Genomic DNA, 14,224 nt, shown 5'->3' on the forward strand with positions numbered 1-14,224 from the left:
CGAGGCAGATTATGCGTACCTCAGTCTCATCCAGTCTTACAGGAGCTACTTCAGGAGGCTCACCGTTCTCGATTTGCGATCCATCCAGGCGGGACCCGTATGTATCGAGATTTGAGACGTTCCTATTGGTGGAACGGTATGAAGAAAGACATCGCGGATTTTGTAGCTAGATGTCTTATCTGTCAGCAGGTGAAGGCTGAGCACCAGAGACCTGCAGGATTACTTCAGCGGATTCCTATTCCTGAGTGGAAGTGGGATCACATCACTATGGACTTTGTGGTGGGTTTGCCGGGGACACGACGAGGCCATGACGCGATTTGGGTAATTGTTGATCGATTAACCAAATCCGCGCATTTCTTAGCGATCCGGAGGACTGATTCCCTGGATCGATTGGCAGATCTGTATTGTCGAGAGATCATCAGACTACATGGTGTTCCGTTGAGTATTATTTCGGATAGAGATCCACGGTTTACGTCTCGTTTCTGGCAGAGTCTGCAGCAGACCTTAGGCACACAGCTCCGATTTAGTACAGTTTTCCATCCACAGACAGATGGACAGTCAGAGCGGACTATTCAGACTCTTGAGGACTTGCTGAGATCATGTATTATGGATTTTAGAGGCAGTTGGGAGGACCATCTGCCGTTGGTAGAGTTTGCTTACAATAACAGTTTTCATTCGGCTATCCAGATGGCACCGTTTGAAGCGTTGTATGGTAGACCTTGTCGGACACCCGTCCTCTGGGATGAGGTTGGAGAGGCCCAGTTGTTGGGACCTCATAGAGCTCAGCAGGATGCAGAGTTGATCCGTACTATCAGATGGAGGATGTTAGAGGCGCAGGACCGTTAGAAGAGTTATGCTGATCGGAGACGCAGAGCACTAGAGTTCTCTGTTGGCGACCATGTATTTCTGCGAGTTTCACCCACGAAAGGGGTGAAGAGATTTGGCCTCAGAGGTAAGCTAGCTCCGCGGTATATTGGCCCTTTCGAGATCTTAGAGAGGATCGGAGCGGTAGCTTACCGACTAGCACTACCACCGTCCCTGTCGGGCGTTCACGATGTATTCCACGTATCGATTCTGAGAAGTTACGTACATGACCCGACACATGTGCTGGCAGATATCCCAGTTCCAGTTCAGCCTGACATTACTTATGAGGAGATTCCGGTACGGATTCTGGACAGGAAAGAGCGTCAGTTGCGGAACAAGACCATCAAGTCGGATGGCAACATCATTCAGACGAGGAGGCTACTTGGGAGCTCGAGGATACGATCCGAGCTCGATATCCCCACCTTTTCACTTGAGGTATGTGATTTAGTTTACCGTTCAGCATTTATACTATCTGTCTATTGTTAGTACTTGCTGATGGTAGATTACGAAATTTAGGGACCAAATTATTATTAGTGGGGGAGAATGTAAAATACCGAAAATAGGCGAATATTAATAAGGGAATTTTCTAGAATTTTTGGAAATTTTTCGGGAATTTTTCGGAGCTTGTATGGACGAGTTAACGGGGACAAGAACGGGGCCGGGAAAAAAAAACCTGTTTAGGCTACTCATTTAAGCGAGGAATTGTTTATTTTATAAATTCCTTTTTCCTTTTTCTTATTTCTTTTCCTTTATTCTCTTCCTCGCCAAAACCCCGTGCCCTCACCCGCGCCTATTTTCTTCTCTCGCGCCCGACGCTGGCCCTAACTGGTCGCGACAGTTCTTTTCCTCTCCCCATCGCGCCGATTTCTTCTTCCTCCCCCCGAGTCGAACTCCTCTCCTCTTCTGCCCTAGCCTTTGCACAGCGTCACTGCTGCCCTCTCTGGACCGAAGCAGTGCCGGCCACCGCGACTCCCTCCTTTCTTCTTCCCGAGACCTCGCCGACCACTAGGTTCGACCTAGCGCCACCGCCCCTCTCCGATCTCCTCTGTGCCAGCCTCCTCCACACCGTGCCCTAATTCCCCGATCTCCTCTCATCAGAGTCGAGCCTTCCTCACAGCGACTCGTGCCCTAGATCACCGGGGATAGGGAGTGTGCGCCGAGGACAAGGCTGATCACCAAGTTTTGTCGTGCCATCTACAAACCCTTGTTTGGTCCGGTGCCACCAGATCGAGTCGGTGCCTTCTTCCGTGCTTCCACGCAATAATGGATCTGTGCCATCGTTGGTCCTTGCACTGTTGACACTCATCTGTGGTAAGGAGGTCAAATTAAACTTGTGTTGGTGATAGGTTGATGTGTTGGATTCTAATCTTGTCCTTTGTATCCGGTTGTTTTCAGTGAGGCAAGGTTTTGTTCTGTGGGATTTCCTGTAGAAATTCCCTCCAGTAGCACCTGGTTTCCGCAGCGGCTGTGATTTGAGGTAAAGTGTAGGATCGTGATACATTTTGTAGTGAATTTGGATTATATGGTTAGTAGGTTGGTTTAGGGTTTGTCCTAAATAGATCTTAAGAATTTATTTAGCTATTTATGTAAATTGTAGATAAATAAAATATATTTGATTGTTCCTGACTTAGGGTTTTGACACGAGACGAGTATCTTGATTACCGGATTGGACCACTTTATTGGAGGCGGGTACTTTGACTTATGTCTTTGATATGCATAATAATATGTTTAACATATAGCAGTGATTGTGTAATCATTTTGTTCGATTGGTCACTACATGATAGTTACATGGTTGCTTGTTTATTTATTCTGCACTGCATATTATTTACCTGATCATATATGCTTTAGGTAGTGACCCAACCACATGTTATGTTATCTTCTGGATTTAGGGTTTATTTAATGCCCTATCTGATTTGTGTACCTTCTATCTGATATATCTTCCAGTGGTGCACACTTCGTATTATTTATTTGGTCATTACTATGTTATTCATGAGATTGTCATGCTTAGTGTCATGCATTATGATTGCATGCTGTGCGATTGTCGGCTCCACTATGGTTAAGCCCATCGCCAGTTACATGTACTGCACACACCACCACCCATGGATTAGTGGTATATCAGGCAGGTGTGTGGCGGTTCTGCTGTTTGGCTCCGTTGGTCAGGTGACTCAGCGTGGTAGCCGGCAGTCAGTTCCGCTCTGTTTGGCTCCGTTGGCATTTAGTGTAGCAGCGTGGTAGCCGGCAGATGGTGGACTCTGTTTGGCTCCGTTGGTCAGATGATTCAGCATGGTAGCCGGCAGAGATATCCTCCCTGTCATCGTGTATCGGGAGATGAGAGCATTGAGCTCCCCCATTTATGATTTGGGGTCAGAGGACAGGAGTACTCCGACAGCATCCCGTCCACTCGGTCGCTTATCAGGAGCAGTGATGTCAGAGTGCATAGTCACTATATGCATTTATTGCATTTATTGTTTGTGATTGCTGCATTTACTTGCTGCATTTATATGGATGCATATGATTGACATGCATACAGGATTATGACTTCCCCGGTCTGACGACCCTGTTACCTTTGTACTTTGATTCCGGTTAGTACAGTTATCTCCTGATTTCGTTTCAGTTGCATTTATCTTTCTCGTATTCAGGAGACTGTACGCATGATTAGTGTTGTTTGTTATTTGTTTTATTATGCATATCAGTTGTACCTGCTGAGTGCTGGACTCACCCCGCTTCCATTGTTGATATATTTTCAGGTTGAGGCTGTCAGGAGCAGTTCCAGTCGCTGGTTCCCACAGCACGTAGTGCTAGTCCTCTGCTAGTTTTGAGTTGTTTATTTTATTTTAGCTTTTCTCTATCAGACTTTGTTTTAGTCTTGTTTTGGATTTTACATATGGATATTGTATGGAATCCTTCCGTTTGATGGACTTTTGGTATGATTTAGATTTTATTCTACTACATGCCTGCCTGGACGGCAGAAGAGGTAAGTTCGTCGGATTTGAGCTTTACGAGTGTAGTTGAGTAGGGTGGATTTCGAGTCAGAGTACTATTGTTTGTGATTACTATTTTAACTGCGTGGTTGTGACAGCCAGAGGCTGAATATATATATAAACTGCGTGGTGATTGTTTTTATTTATTGTTATAATTCCAGCCGCCTGTGGCTGAGGTATATGTGTTATGTAGAAGTTTCAGATTGTCCGCCGTACAGGGGAGATGCTACCGAAATTTCTTCGGACAGGAACTCCTCTCGAGCGTGACAATGCACCTATGTCTTGGCCGATCAGCGTGAATGTCTTTTGTCTCGCTGGACTCCACCTTGATCGGTCCGACCGGCCTCTTCTTTGGCCTCATACGCCTATATCTATGTCGCTTGGCGTGCAATCCCTTGCCTAGGCTTGGCCAACCCCCTCCAAACTCTTCTGCTCGGACGGGGACGAGGGGCCTTCTGACCGGCTAATCTCTCGGTTGACCACCCCTTGACTTTGACGTTTACCAAACCGCTGAACTTCCTTGGAGGACTTCCTTGGAGGTGGGCTCTTTTGGGTCATCACCGGATCAATTTGATTTCTCACTTTTATATTTTATTTGTAATCAAATTATAAATAAAATATTCTCTCTGATTTAAATAATAAATAATTTTAATAAATTTTATGAGAATAAATAAATAATTAAATTAATTATTTAAAAAAATCCATCATGATTACATGAGATGTTTTGGAGACCATGGACCCATAATTTCAAGCTCATACTCTTGAGAATTATAGAACATATTTACTCAAATAAAGTCAGGTGATCCTTTCGAGGCGGTGCGATAGTTAAGGCATAAGGTATTGTCACATTAGGTCATGGGGTCGAAACTCGACGCATTCGAGCATGTCTTCCCTCATACCTTGGTCATTGCACTAATGACTAGTAACCATCCTTGATTTATCTTCTCTGTATTGGTCTAGGGACGGATTGACGAGGGTACTAGTGGCAAACGAATCACCTTTTGTCACAAATAGAGCCAAGTGAAGTTATCGTTTTAACACTCAAAATAACCATTTTAACACCCTTTCGGAAGTTATGAATTCTGTATATATAAATCATATTCTTAGTTGAATGTATAACCGAGTCTTCAAAATGTAAGTATTATGTCTATTATTAAAACAAGTTTTAACAAACAAATCAAGAGATGTATTAATGCAAACAAGGGGTCTATGACTACTCAAGACTTAGATTGATTTACATATAATTATCTTAGCGATGTTGATTTGAGTCTTTGTAAAGATACTTTAAACATAGACTCTTAAATCATATCTGGTCCTTGCATTATATAATCATATTATATAAAATATTTCTACTTACTACACTAACTCTCGAAATAAGACTATCATATTCATAATATTAGTAAACTACATTAATGATTATCAATTAAATATCCATATTTTAATGGATCATGCACATTTTAAATATATTATCTATGATTTTAATCCTATTATATAAATAACAATCTTACATACTAAAATCATAGTTACAATAATATATTATGAATTATATATATATATATATAAGCACACAACAATCAAACAATTAAAGGTTATATATATATTCTTTGTAACAATATTTTAAACATAAACTCTTAAATCACATTGATTCTTGTCCTATATAATCATATTATATAAAATGCCTCTGCTTAGTGTCACTACACTGATTGTCCAGATAAGATTATCATATTCATAATGTCAACAAACTACATTAATGATTACTCATTAAAGATTCATACTTTAATCAATCATAGACATTTTAAGGGAGTGTTTAGAAGAGCTTTTGCTTATTTAAAAGTGATTCTTATAGAAATTATTTTATAGGTTAGTGAGAAGCTAAAATATGGAGTATTTGGAAATAGAAATCAAAAGCTAATATAAGGTAAAGTTTGAGTGTTTGATGAATAATTGCTTTCAAGCTTAATTTTTAGCTAAATGACAATAATATCCTTAAATTATATAAATTAATCTTTTTTTTTAATTATCTATATATAATTTTGATATACCATCAATAAAATGTTTATATAATTATTATTATATTTTTAATAATATATCAAAATTATCTTTTTAAAAATATATATATATAATTAATAAAAAAATAAATATAAAAAATGATAAAATTTATATAAATACACAAAAATATGTATAAAAAATTCTTGAAATGTAAATTATATGAATATATAAAATATTATTTAGAAAATAAATACTTATAATAAAATATGATTGAAATTGTATAAATAACTTGGGAAGTGATATAAATGAAGAGAGAAATTAGGTCAAAAGTGCCGTGACAATTATGTAAAATTATAAATTTATTAAGAATATAAATGTCAACTTTTAATTTTAGACCTTAAATAAAAAACAGAAGCAAGAAAAAACATCAAATTTTTTGTTTTTACTTTTGAGTAAAAGTTATAGAAGCTAAAGCAAAATTTGACATTCACAAACACTCAAAAGTGCTTTCATATAGTTAAAATTTAAAAAGTGCTTAGTAGAAACTCTACCAAATACTCCCTAAATATATTATCTATGATTTTAATTCTCTTGTATATAATAATCTCACATACTAAAATCATAGTTATAACAATATATTATGAATTTTATATAGATATTCATTTTTATATAAATAAGCATAAAACAATCAAAAAATAAAATAAATACTTCTTTTATTTAATTTAGTAACTAATAATAAATATCTATTTTATGGGCATATTCTCAACAGATTACACCCCAGGCATTCCTCATAACTCGTCCCCAGATTATATGAAGAGAAGTAAATCATAGGATTAGCTTATAACCGACTAACAAGTAGCGAAGCATAGGAGGAATTTTTTTCAGGGGCATGCATGCTACTAGGAGTTGATGTCTTACCCCAAGATTTTCCATTTCCCTACTGATATCAACATTGTCTATTAATTGCAACAAAAGGTTATTACATTCATCCTAGATGTCTCTCACAGTCCATCTTATGTGAAGTAAGGTAAATTACGGGGCTAGCATGTCCTATTGATGATGAACCAAGTAACACTGAACTTGGGGCAACTGGCCCGACCCCATGAAAGTTTTATATTGGTCGTCAAAATAAATCGAGAAGTGTTCGCAGTGAGTAGCCTAGAAGCCCAACATCCAGTGATTGGTGTCCCATTTGGAGGAAAAATCCCTACAAATGTATCATAATTGGAGATTGAACTGCAGGTGTCTGGATGACAACTTAACGCACTTCCTTTGGACCATAGCCTGGGGGGCAACATAGCTTGTTGATGATAGCAAAGGTGATTATGCTCATCACAGGCGCCCATAGATCATGTGAAGGGAGGTAAATTACGGAGTTTGCTTATAGTCGACCACCAAATTAATTAGAGAATGTGAAGAATTTTTGAATTGATCCTTTACTGGCATGGCCATGTGGCAAAAAGATGATTCGCTCGTCCTAACATCCCGCCAATCGATCCTTAGGACAACACGGAGAAGGTAAATCACAGTTGACTACTAATCATTAGTGTAAATAGTTAAAACATGAGAAAAAATATATTCAACAATATCAAATTTCGATCCTACGACTTTATATAATAATATTTTAGGTCTCAATCATCGCACCAACTCGGCCCTTTACCCGCATGGCCATGAACTTATTGAAGTAGGTCATGGCTTATCGATTATAATCACACCGCAAGATTTTCCATTTCGCCGAAGACCTGCCGGTCCGATGCGACAGCTAGCGATGTTCCATGATTTTCTATTGTCAACAAATCAAACCAAAAAGTCTTTTGACTCAGCCTGTCCGATGCAGCTAGCGATGTCCCATCATTTTTCTATTGAAAAAAAAAACAAAATCAAGAAGTCTTTTACGGACAAAAATCAAATTGAACAGCTTATTTTCTTTATGTGTTCGTGTTAAAAGTATATCAGAATATAATAGCATTTTATTTTTCTCCCCAAATTATCTTTTTTTTTACTTGATAGTTCAATATTATTATAGCAATTAGTTTTGATTATAACCGCTCCAATATTAATTGAAACTATTTTAACGTTAGTCAAAATTATTCCAACGCTATTTAAATTACTCAAACACTAATTAAAAGCATTTGGTCAAAATTCCGTCGAAGACCTGACAGTCAATGCAACAGCGATGTTCCATCATTTTCTATTGAAAAATCAAAACCAACAAGTCTTTTTGACTCTGCCGGTCCGATGCAACAGCATGAATGTTCCATCATATTTCTATTGAAAAAAATAAAACCAAAAAGTGTTTTAAAGGAAGACTGATGACTATTAAGAAAATTACATTTTTAATTCTGTAAATGGTAATTTTTGAATTTTGGTCTGTTATCTATAAATTCATATTTTTAGTATAGTAATTTATATTTTTTTTTCGTTTAATCCTTTTTTATCTCGAATTTAAATTGACCATTATTAATTACCTAGTTGGCAGAGATAATACATAAATAAAAAATGAATTTGAGTATTTTTACTTGTGGTAAATAAAGCATGGTGAAATTTTTAAGTCCACCTAGGCATTAAAATAAAATTAAAATAAATAAAGTATACAAAATCAAGTTACCCCACCTTAAAAATAAAATCAATAAAATAAAATTCTTAAAAAATATATTCATATTTCTTCCCTCATCCCCCAACCAATGATCCCCCATTCTTCTCCACTATAAACCCTAGGTTCAGAAACTCTGTAACTTGACTCAAGCCTCTAAATCTGGTTTTCTTACCTAAGTCGGAAGATAACGAAGCAGCATTCACATTTAGATATGTAATTTATTTGAAAAAGCATGATGTCTTCATCTTCCGGATGTGCATTCATATTCTGTAAATGTGTGAAACATTTAGTGTTGAAAATTTCTTGGACAAATAATAAACTCGATAAGAGATTTCATAGCTGCATTGATTGGAAGATGATATTTTTTTTTCCTTTCATTTATTCTTAATTATTATTGATGTTATTGTGATGTTAATGTCTCACACTCTTATTTTTGACAGACGAATGGTTGTAAATTTTTTTGTTGGAAAGATCCACCCATGTGTTATAGAGCTATGCCCATATTTTCATGATTAAAAAGTTAACTGTGCTTGAAGAAGAAAATCGAAAAATGACGACAGAGAATAAACTTTGAAGTTACTGGCTGTGCTGCCATAGTTACTTTTGTTTGTTTTGTGGATGTTTTAATGGGTGATTTTGAAATTTTGATTTTGTGTTCTTGTTTATTTTAATGCCCAGATGGACTTAAAAAAATATTTCATAGGCGATTTACCCATCAAAAGTAAAAATGCCCAAATTCATTTTCAATATCATCATCGTTGCTGTTAGGTAGGTAATTAATGATGGTCAATTCATTTTGGATAAAAAAGGATTGAAATTGGAAAAAAAATATATAAATTAATGTACTAAGAATATGAATTTGTAGATAACGGGATAAAAATTGAAAAAAAAAAAACAACTTACGGGACTAAAATTATAATTCCCTCGATGTGTGTATATGTTTACCCGATACATAAACATTCACTTGAACTAGTTTATAGACAAACTTGAAACTTATTATGAGCAATCCACTATAAATTAATAAAGTTTATAAAATGACACAATCTTTCTTTTGTGAAGATGAAAAAAAAAACACACACACTAAGTTTCCATGATATTTTGATTTATTACTATCGAGGCTCAACTCAGAGAGAAACGTCATTTATAGAAAATTTTGATGGTTTCTCCTTCCATTATAATTCTTGTCCCTCTCTGAAACACCATCTGATTCAAGTGGTTACAGTACCACTATGATTGACAAATGCTGGAGCTGAAGGCATAGGAAGACTAATAGAGTGGCTGTTAAGCATAACAACAACGGTGGCCATGGTAGGTCTTTGAATTGGGTCTTCTTGCACACACAATAGTCCTACATGCATGCATTTTAGTACTTCTTCAGTCGGACACTGATCGATTAGTTTTTGATCGATTGTTTGCAGAGCACTTCCTTGAGTCCAATTGCGCCAAATCTTTGCAGTGAGATGAAAAGGCAATACAAATCAATGATTTTACTTTCATTAAAACAAAATATATTCAATCAAGGGAGATGGAGAATTCATACTTACATAAGTGATAAGATTGACGGAATACTCTGATGATGACCCTAAACAACTATTATTCTTCTGACCAGTCAAGATCTCTAAGGTTAGTATACCATAACTAAACACGTCTGATTTAATCGATAAGCGGCCATGAAGAACATACTCTGGTGCCATGTATCCACTGCCATTAATAAGGAAAAAAAATATTTAGATTTAACACTTTAATTATTTTAGAAAAGATCTTTTCAATAAGAAATGCTAGATTTAATCAAATGAATAAATAGTCTATTTGCATACTATGTTCCAGCAATTCTACTAGTGTTTCCTTGTGTTTCATCTACTCCAAAAAGTTTCGCGAGACCAAAATCTGAAATTTTAGGATTCATTTCAGCATCTAACAAGATGTTGCTCGCTTTTAAGTCTCGATGAATGATCTTTAATCGTGAATCTTCATGAAGATAAAGAAGTCCTCCAGCAATGCCTTCAATGATCTTAAACCGCCTTGCCCAATCTAATTGTACTATCTTCAAAGGATCTGGCTCATCATGTCCAACAGAAAAACAATATTCTCAAAACTTTTCATAATAAGTGATTCAAAATTAAACTACTAGATCGAACGTTATGGTGGATAAATAATCAAGCTGAAAACATAATCAGAAGATTCAAAATTGACTCATTATGTAGTTAAGCACATACCAAACAAAATTTTATCAAGACTTGAATTAGGAAGGTACTCATAAACCAAAAGTTTCTCCTCTGACTCTAAGCAACAACCCAACAATCTGACAAGGTTTCTGTGTTGAAGTTTGGCAACAAGAAGCACTTCATTTTTCAGCTCAACTAGTCCTTGATCGGAGCTTCGCAAAAGCCTTTTCACTGATATCTGCTCTCCATTCTCTAGTTTTCCCTGCATCCCAAGTACCATGAACATTATTAATTAGTCGATTAACAAAGTTAAGAATCGTTCATATATTTTAGTCTTTAGACTAACCTTATAAACCAGTCCAAATCCTCCTCCTCCTAGCTTGTTTGCATCAGAGAAGTTATCTGTAGCGATTCGAATACTCTCAAGATCAAGCAATAGTGTTTCTGGACCTCTTATTTCACGTTGATCTTTATTGTCTGTTTAGACATATTTATCCTAGTAAGGAATAAACATTTGTACAAACTCGAACACTATATAATAATTCAACAGCCATACTGAATATATGTGAAAGTGATTTCCATCTTGGTAATGCTGTTTTTGCCCTTCGGCAACAAATAAACATGGCACAAAGGAACAGCAACACTGCTGCAGTCACAGGGATGATGACGATAAATAATGTTGTTCTCCGACTGTTTTTAGTATTTCCTACAAAAGACAAAAAGATATGCACATGACTGATCGTTGAAGCAATATGTTAAACACTCGTAGTTTGTGTCTAACATTCAACCATAATAATTATATTAATTTACGACTACGGAATGGATAACAGAATTTAGGGGTAAAACAAGTTTAAGCATCATCACTTGCCTTCATTGCCCGTGCTCGACCGGAACGATGGAGGTGAAACTGGACTCAACGCCGGCGGGGGAGAGGCGATCTCTGTCGCATAAGAAATGTTGTAGAAAGGGTAGATTTCATATCGAATATTGCAGCTCTGCTCTAACACCTTGCACCCCTGCCTCGCGTTGCACAATCTTGGTATGGCGCCTAATGCGTCAACAAGACAATTGTAGCAACCATTGGCGTACAAGTCCCTCGTGCACTGCACCAGCCCATATATCTTCGTGAAGCTCGTCGCGTTCGCATTCCCCGCCGCGAGCATCTTCGACGAGCTACGTGCTGCCGTCGTGGCCAGACTGGTCATCAGATTTACCAGCGTGTTGTTGAAGATCTGCAGGTCCGATGCGTTGTTGGGGTTTTTTTCATAGAACTTAGAGGAAGTGTCGACGGTGGAGAAGAAGTTCGTGTTGGAGTAGCGGAGCATGCAGATGTCGTACCATATGGTGGAGTTCACACCGGTGGGGCAACTGTGGGTGATTTGTGAGACGGAGGCATTGAGGCAGCCCTGGCAGTCACTGAGGGAGAGGTCTCCTCGGCACAACGCGAGGCCGAAGGCTTGGTCCGGAGGTCGGCCTATCGTGTCGTTGTGAAATCCTGCGGCGGCGGCGGAGGCGGAGGAGAGGGAAGAGAGAAGAAGATTGAGATTGGTGTCGAATGCACTACCTGCTGTGTAGTTAGCTTCGGTTGGGCACATGTCTCGTATGAATCTTGGATCGATGGCGGTTACGACTGCAGGATTAAAGTGGAAGGCAAGGAGCAGAGGCAGCAAGTAAGAGGAGGAAAGCGTAAACTTGTGACGGCATTTCATCTTCACAAATCCAGTCAGAGATGGAGCCATGGAAGGGATTGAAGCAAGCAGCAGAAGAGAAGAAGCTCATAAAAAGGCGTGATTGAATGAGAAGAATTGACCACTTGTTCTATAACAGGAAGTCGTTGGTCAGGAATTCCATGGCCGTTTTACTTGGGGCGACGATCATAAACGGCGTTGAAACTCGACGCTTCCTCTCTCTGGTTGGTGGTGGATTTGTCACAAGGTTTTGAAATTAAATGCACAATGCTTTTTTATTTTTATTTTATTTCTACCGGATATCTAGATTATTGGAGATTGCTCGTTGAAGTCGAGCGCGGCTGTGTTGAGAAGCATGGCAGGGTGTGATATAGCTTCAGTTCTTCGACTAGTGCACACGGTCATGGTGCCGATCACAGTCAAACCGTGCCACCGATCATGGTATGGTCGTGACTCAATCTGTTGGAGCAGACACGCCTGAGGCACGGCATGATCGTGCCCGTTCTGGAGTAGCACGCGAATAGGTCAAGCCCGTGCCGCAGGCATGACAAAGGTCATGGCCTAGTTGTGACCTGCGCTAGAGGCGTCAGGTTAAATCGAGTTGCAAAATTTTTGACAAACACATCTATATAGATATTATAGGTTCAAAATACTATTTAGAAGTCAGAACTGTATAACTAAGATTATTATAATTTAAAAATTATATGAAATTTTCTAATAGAAAGTTCTTGATCGTATCATGGAGTAAACACATCATGATGATCCATTGTCTTCTCCCCTTTCGTGTTTCTTCTCGTTCTTGGTTCTTCTCTATGTTTCTTCTCTATGATGCTTTATTGTTGTGGTACGATCTTAATATAAATTTTACAACCGTATTAATTCTAGGATAGATGGTCCAATTTCATATTCTGCCTATCAAATAAATCGAGAAAGTACGGTGATTCCTAATTGTCACCCTAACTTCATTAGTAATTCAATGATGGTTGATGTGTTATATATAAAAATTGAACTCTAAGAGCATATGCAATGCAATGAGAGAGTTATAGCATACGATTTATGTTATAAATTTCTCAATATAAACCTCTCCCCACTATATAGATGAGGTTTATAGTTTTTTTATAAACCAGTCCTAAAATCTTAGGACTAGGTTTATAAAAAATAATAATGGAGAGAGGATGGAAAAAGAATTTAAAAAAATGAGGTTTTTAAAAAGAGAGAGGTTTATGATAGTGATCCGGCGGTAAGAATGGGGGACCCATAGATGGGGTCCCGTCCGAGCGGAGCCAGAGATTACCCAGCCAAAGGTTTGAGTTTCTGACGCCAAAGCAGAAGAACCGGAGCCGAGTGGCCGAGCGGAGGTGTCCGCTCGACCGAGGATAGAATGGCCGAGCGGAGGTGTCCGCTCGGCCGGAATCGTGGCGAGGAAACAGTGGTTAGCCGAGCGGCCTATTCGCTCGGCTCGGGATATGATATGTCAGCAAAGGCATGATGATTAGACTGTACGCAAGATGACACTATTAAAGGCCCCACCATCACGTCACGGAAAGGTTGATACAGTAGCAGTATGGTCTTATGGATGCCCTTCTGACAGGCCCACACCTAGGCATGGTCGAAAACAGGTGATCGTTTCGATTGGTGTGCCCAGGTTCCCTCGAGAGGTCTATATAAGGCTTCTATTTCTTCAACCGGAGGTACACAAGTCTACATTTTCTGAGCCGCTTTCTTATTCCCTTGCCTAACTTGAGCGTCGGAGGGCCGTCGCCGAGACACCCCCCCCCCCCGGCTCGGTTTTGTTGCAGGTTCGCCGGAGCACTCGAGGATCCAGCAGGGAGTGCCACATCCCCAGCGTCCATTGAGCCTGGTTCGGACATGATCAATTTGGCGCCGTCTGTGGGAACGCGCCTGTATCCGAGCGGGATAGATGGACGAAGCTGGGCGACC

General features: G+C 38.7%; 2 protein-coding genes across 2 annotated transcripts; both read right to left on the reverse strand.

Annotated features, from left to right (window-relative positions):
* Nucleotides 1–9,443: 9,443 nt before the first annotated feature.
* LOC121970484 (cysteine-rich receptor-like protein kinase 10) lies at nucleotides 9,444–11,296 on the reverse strand. Its single transcript, XM_042521243.1, has 6 exons — nucleotides 11,152–11,296; nucleotides 10,942–11,072; nucleotides 10,647–10,857; nucleotides 10,248–10,485; nucleotides 9,975–10,131; nucleotides 9,444–9,878 (listed from the first exon to the last, which is right to left on the reverse strand). The coding sequence occupies exons 1-6, from the start codon at nucleotides 11,216–11,218 to the stop codon at nucleotides 9,639–9,641; spliced, it is 1,044 nt and encodes a 347-aa protein (XP_042377177.1). The 5' UTR covers nucleotides 11,219–11,296; the 3' UTR covers nucleotides 9,444–9,638.
* Nucleotides 11,297–11,451: 155 nt separating this feature from the next.
* LOC121970485 (cysteine-rich repeat secretory protein 38-like) lies at nucleotides 11,452–12,451 on the reverse strand. Its single transcript, XM_042521244.1, has one exon. The coding sequence runs from the start codon at nucleotides 12,332–12,334 to the stop codon at nucleotides 11,456–11,458; it is 879 nt and encodes a 292-aa protein (XP_042377178.1). The 5' UTR covers nucleotides 12,335–12,451; the 3' UTR covers nucleotides 11,452–11,455.
* Nucleotides 12,452–14,224: the final 1,773 nt, after the last annotated feature.

The sequence above is a fragment of the Zingiber officinale genome, chromosome 4A (assembly GCF_018446385.1).
Source record: "Zingiber officinale cultivar Zhangliang chromosome 4A, Zo_v1.1, whole genome shotgun sequence".
Classification (NCBI taxonomy): Eukaryota; Viridiplantae; Streptophyta; class Magnoliopsida; order Zingiberales; family Zingiberaceae; genus Zingiber; species Zingiber officinale.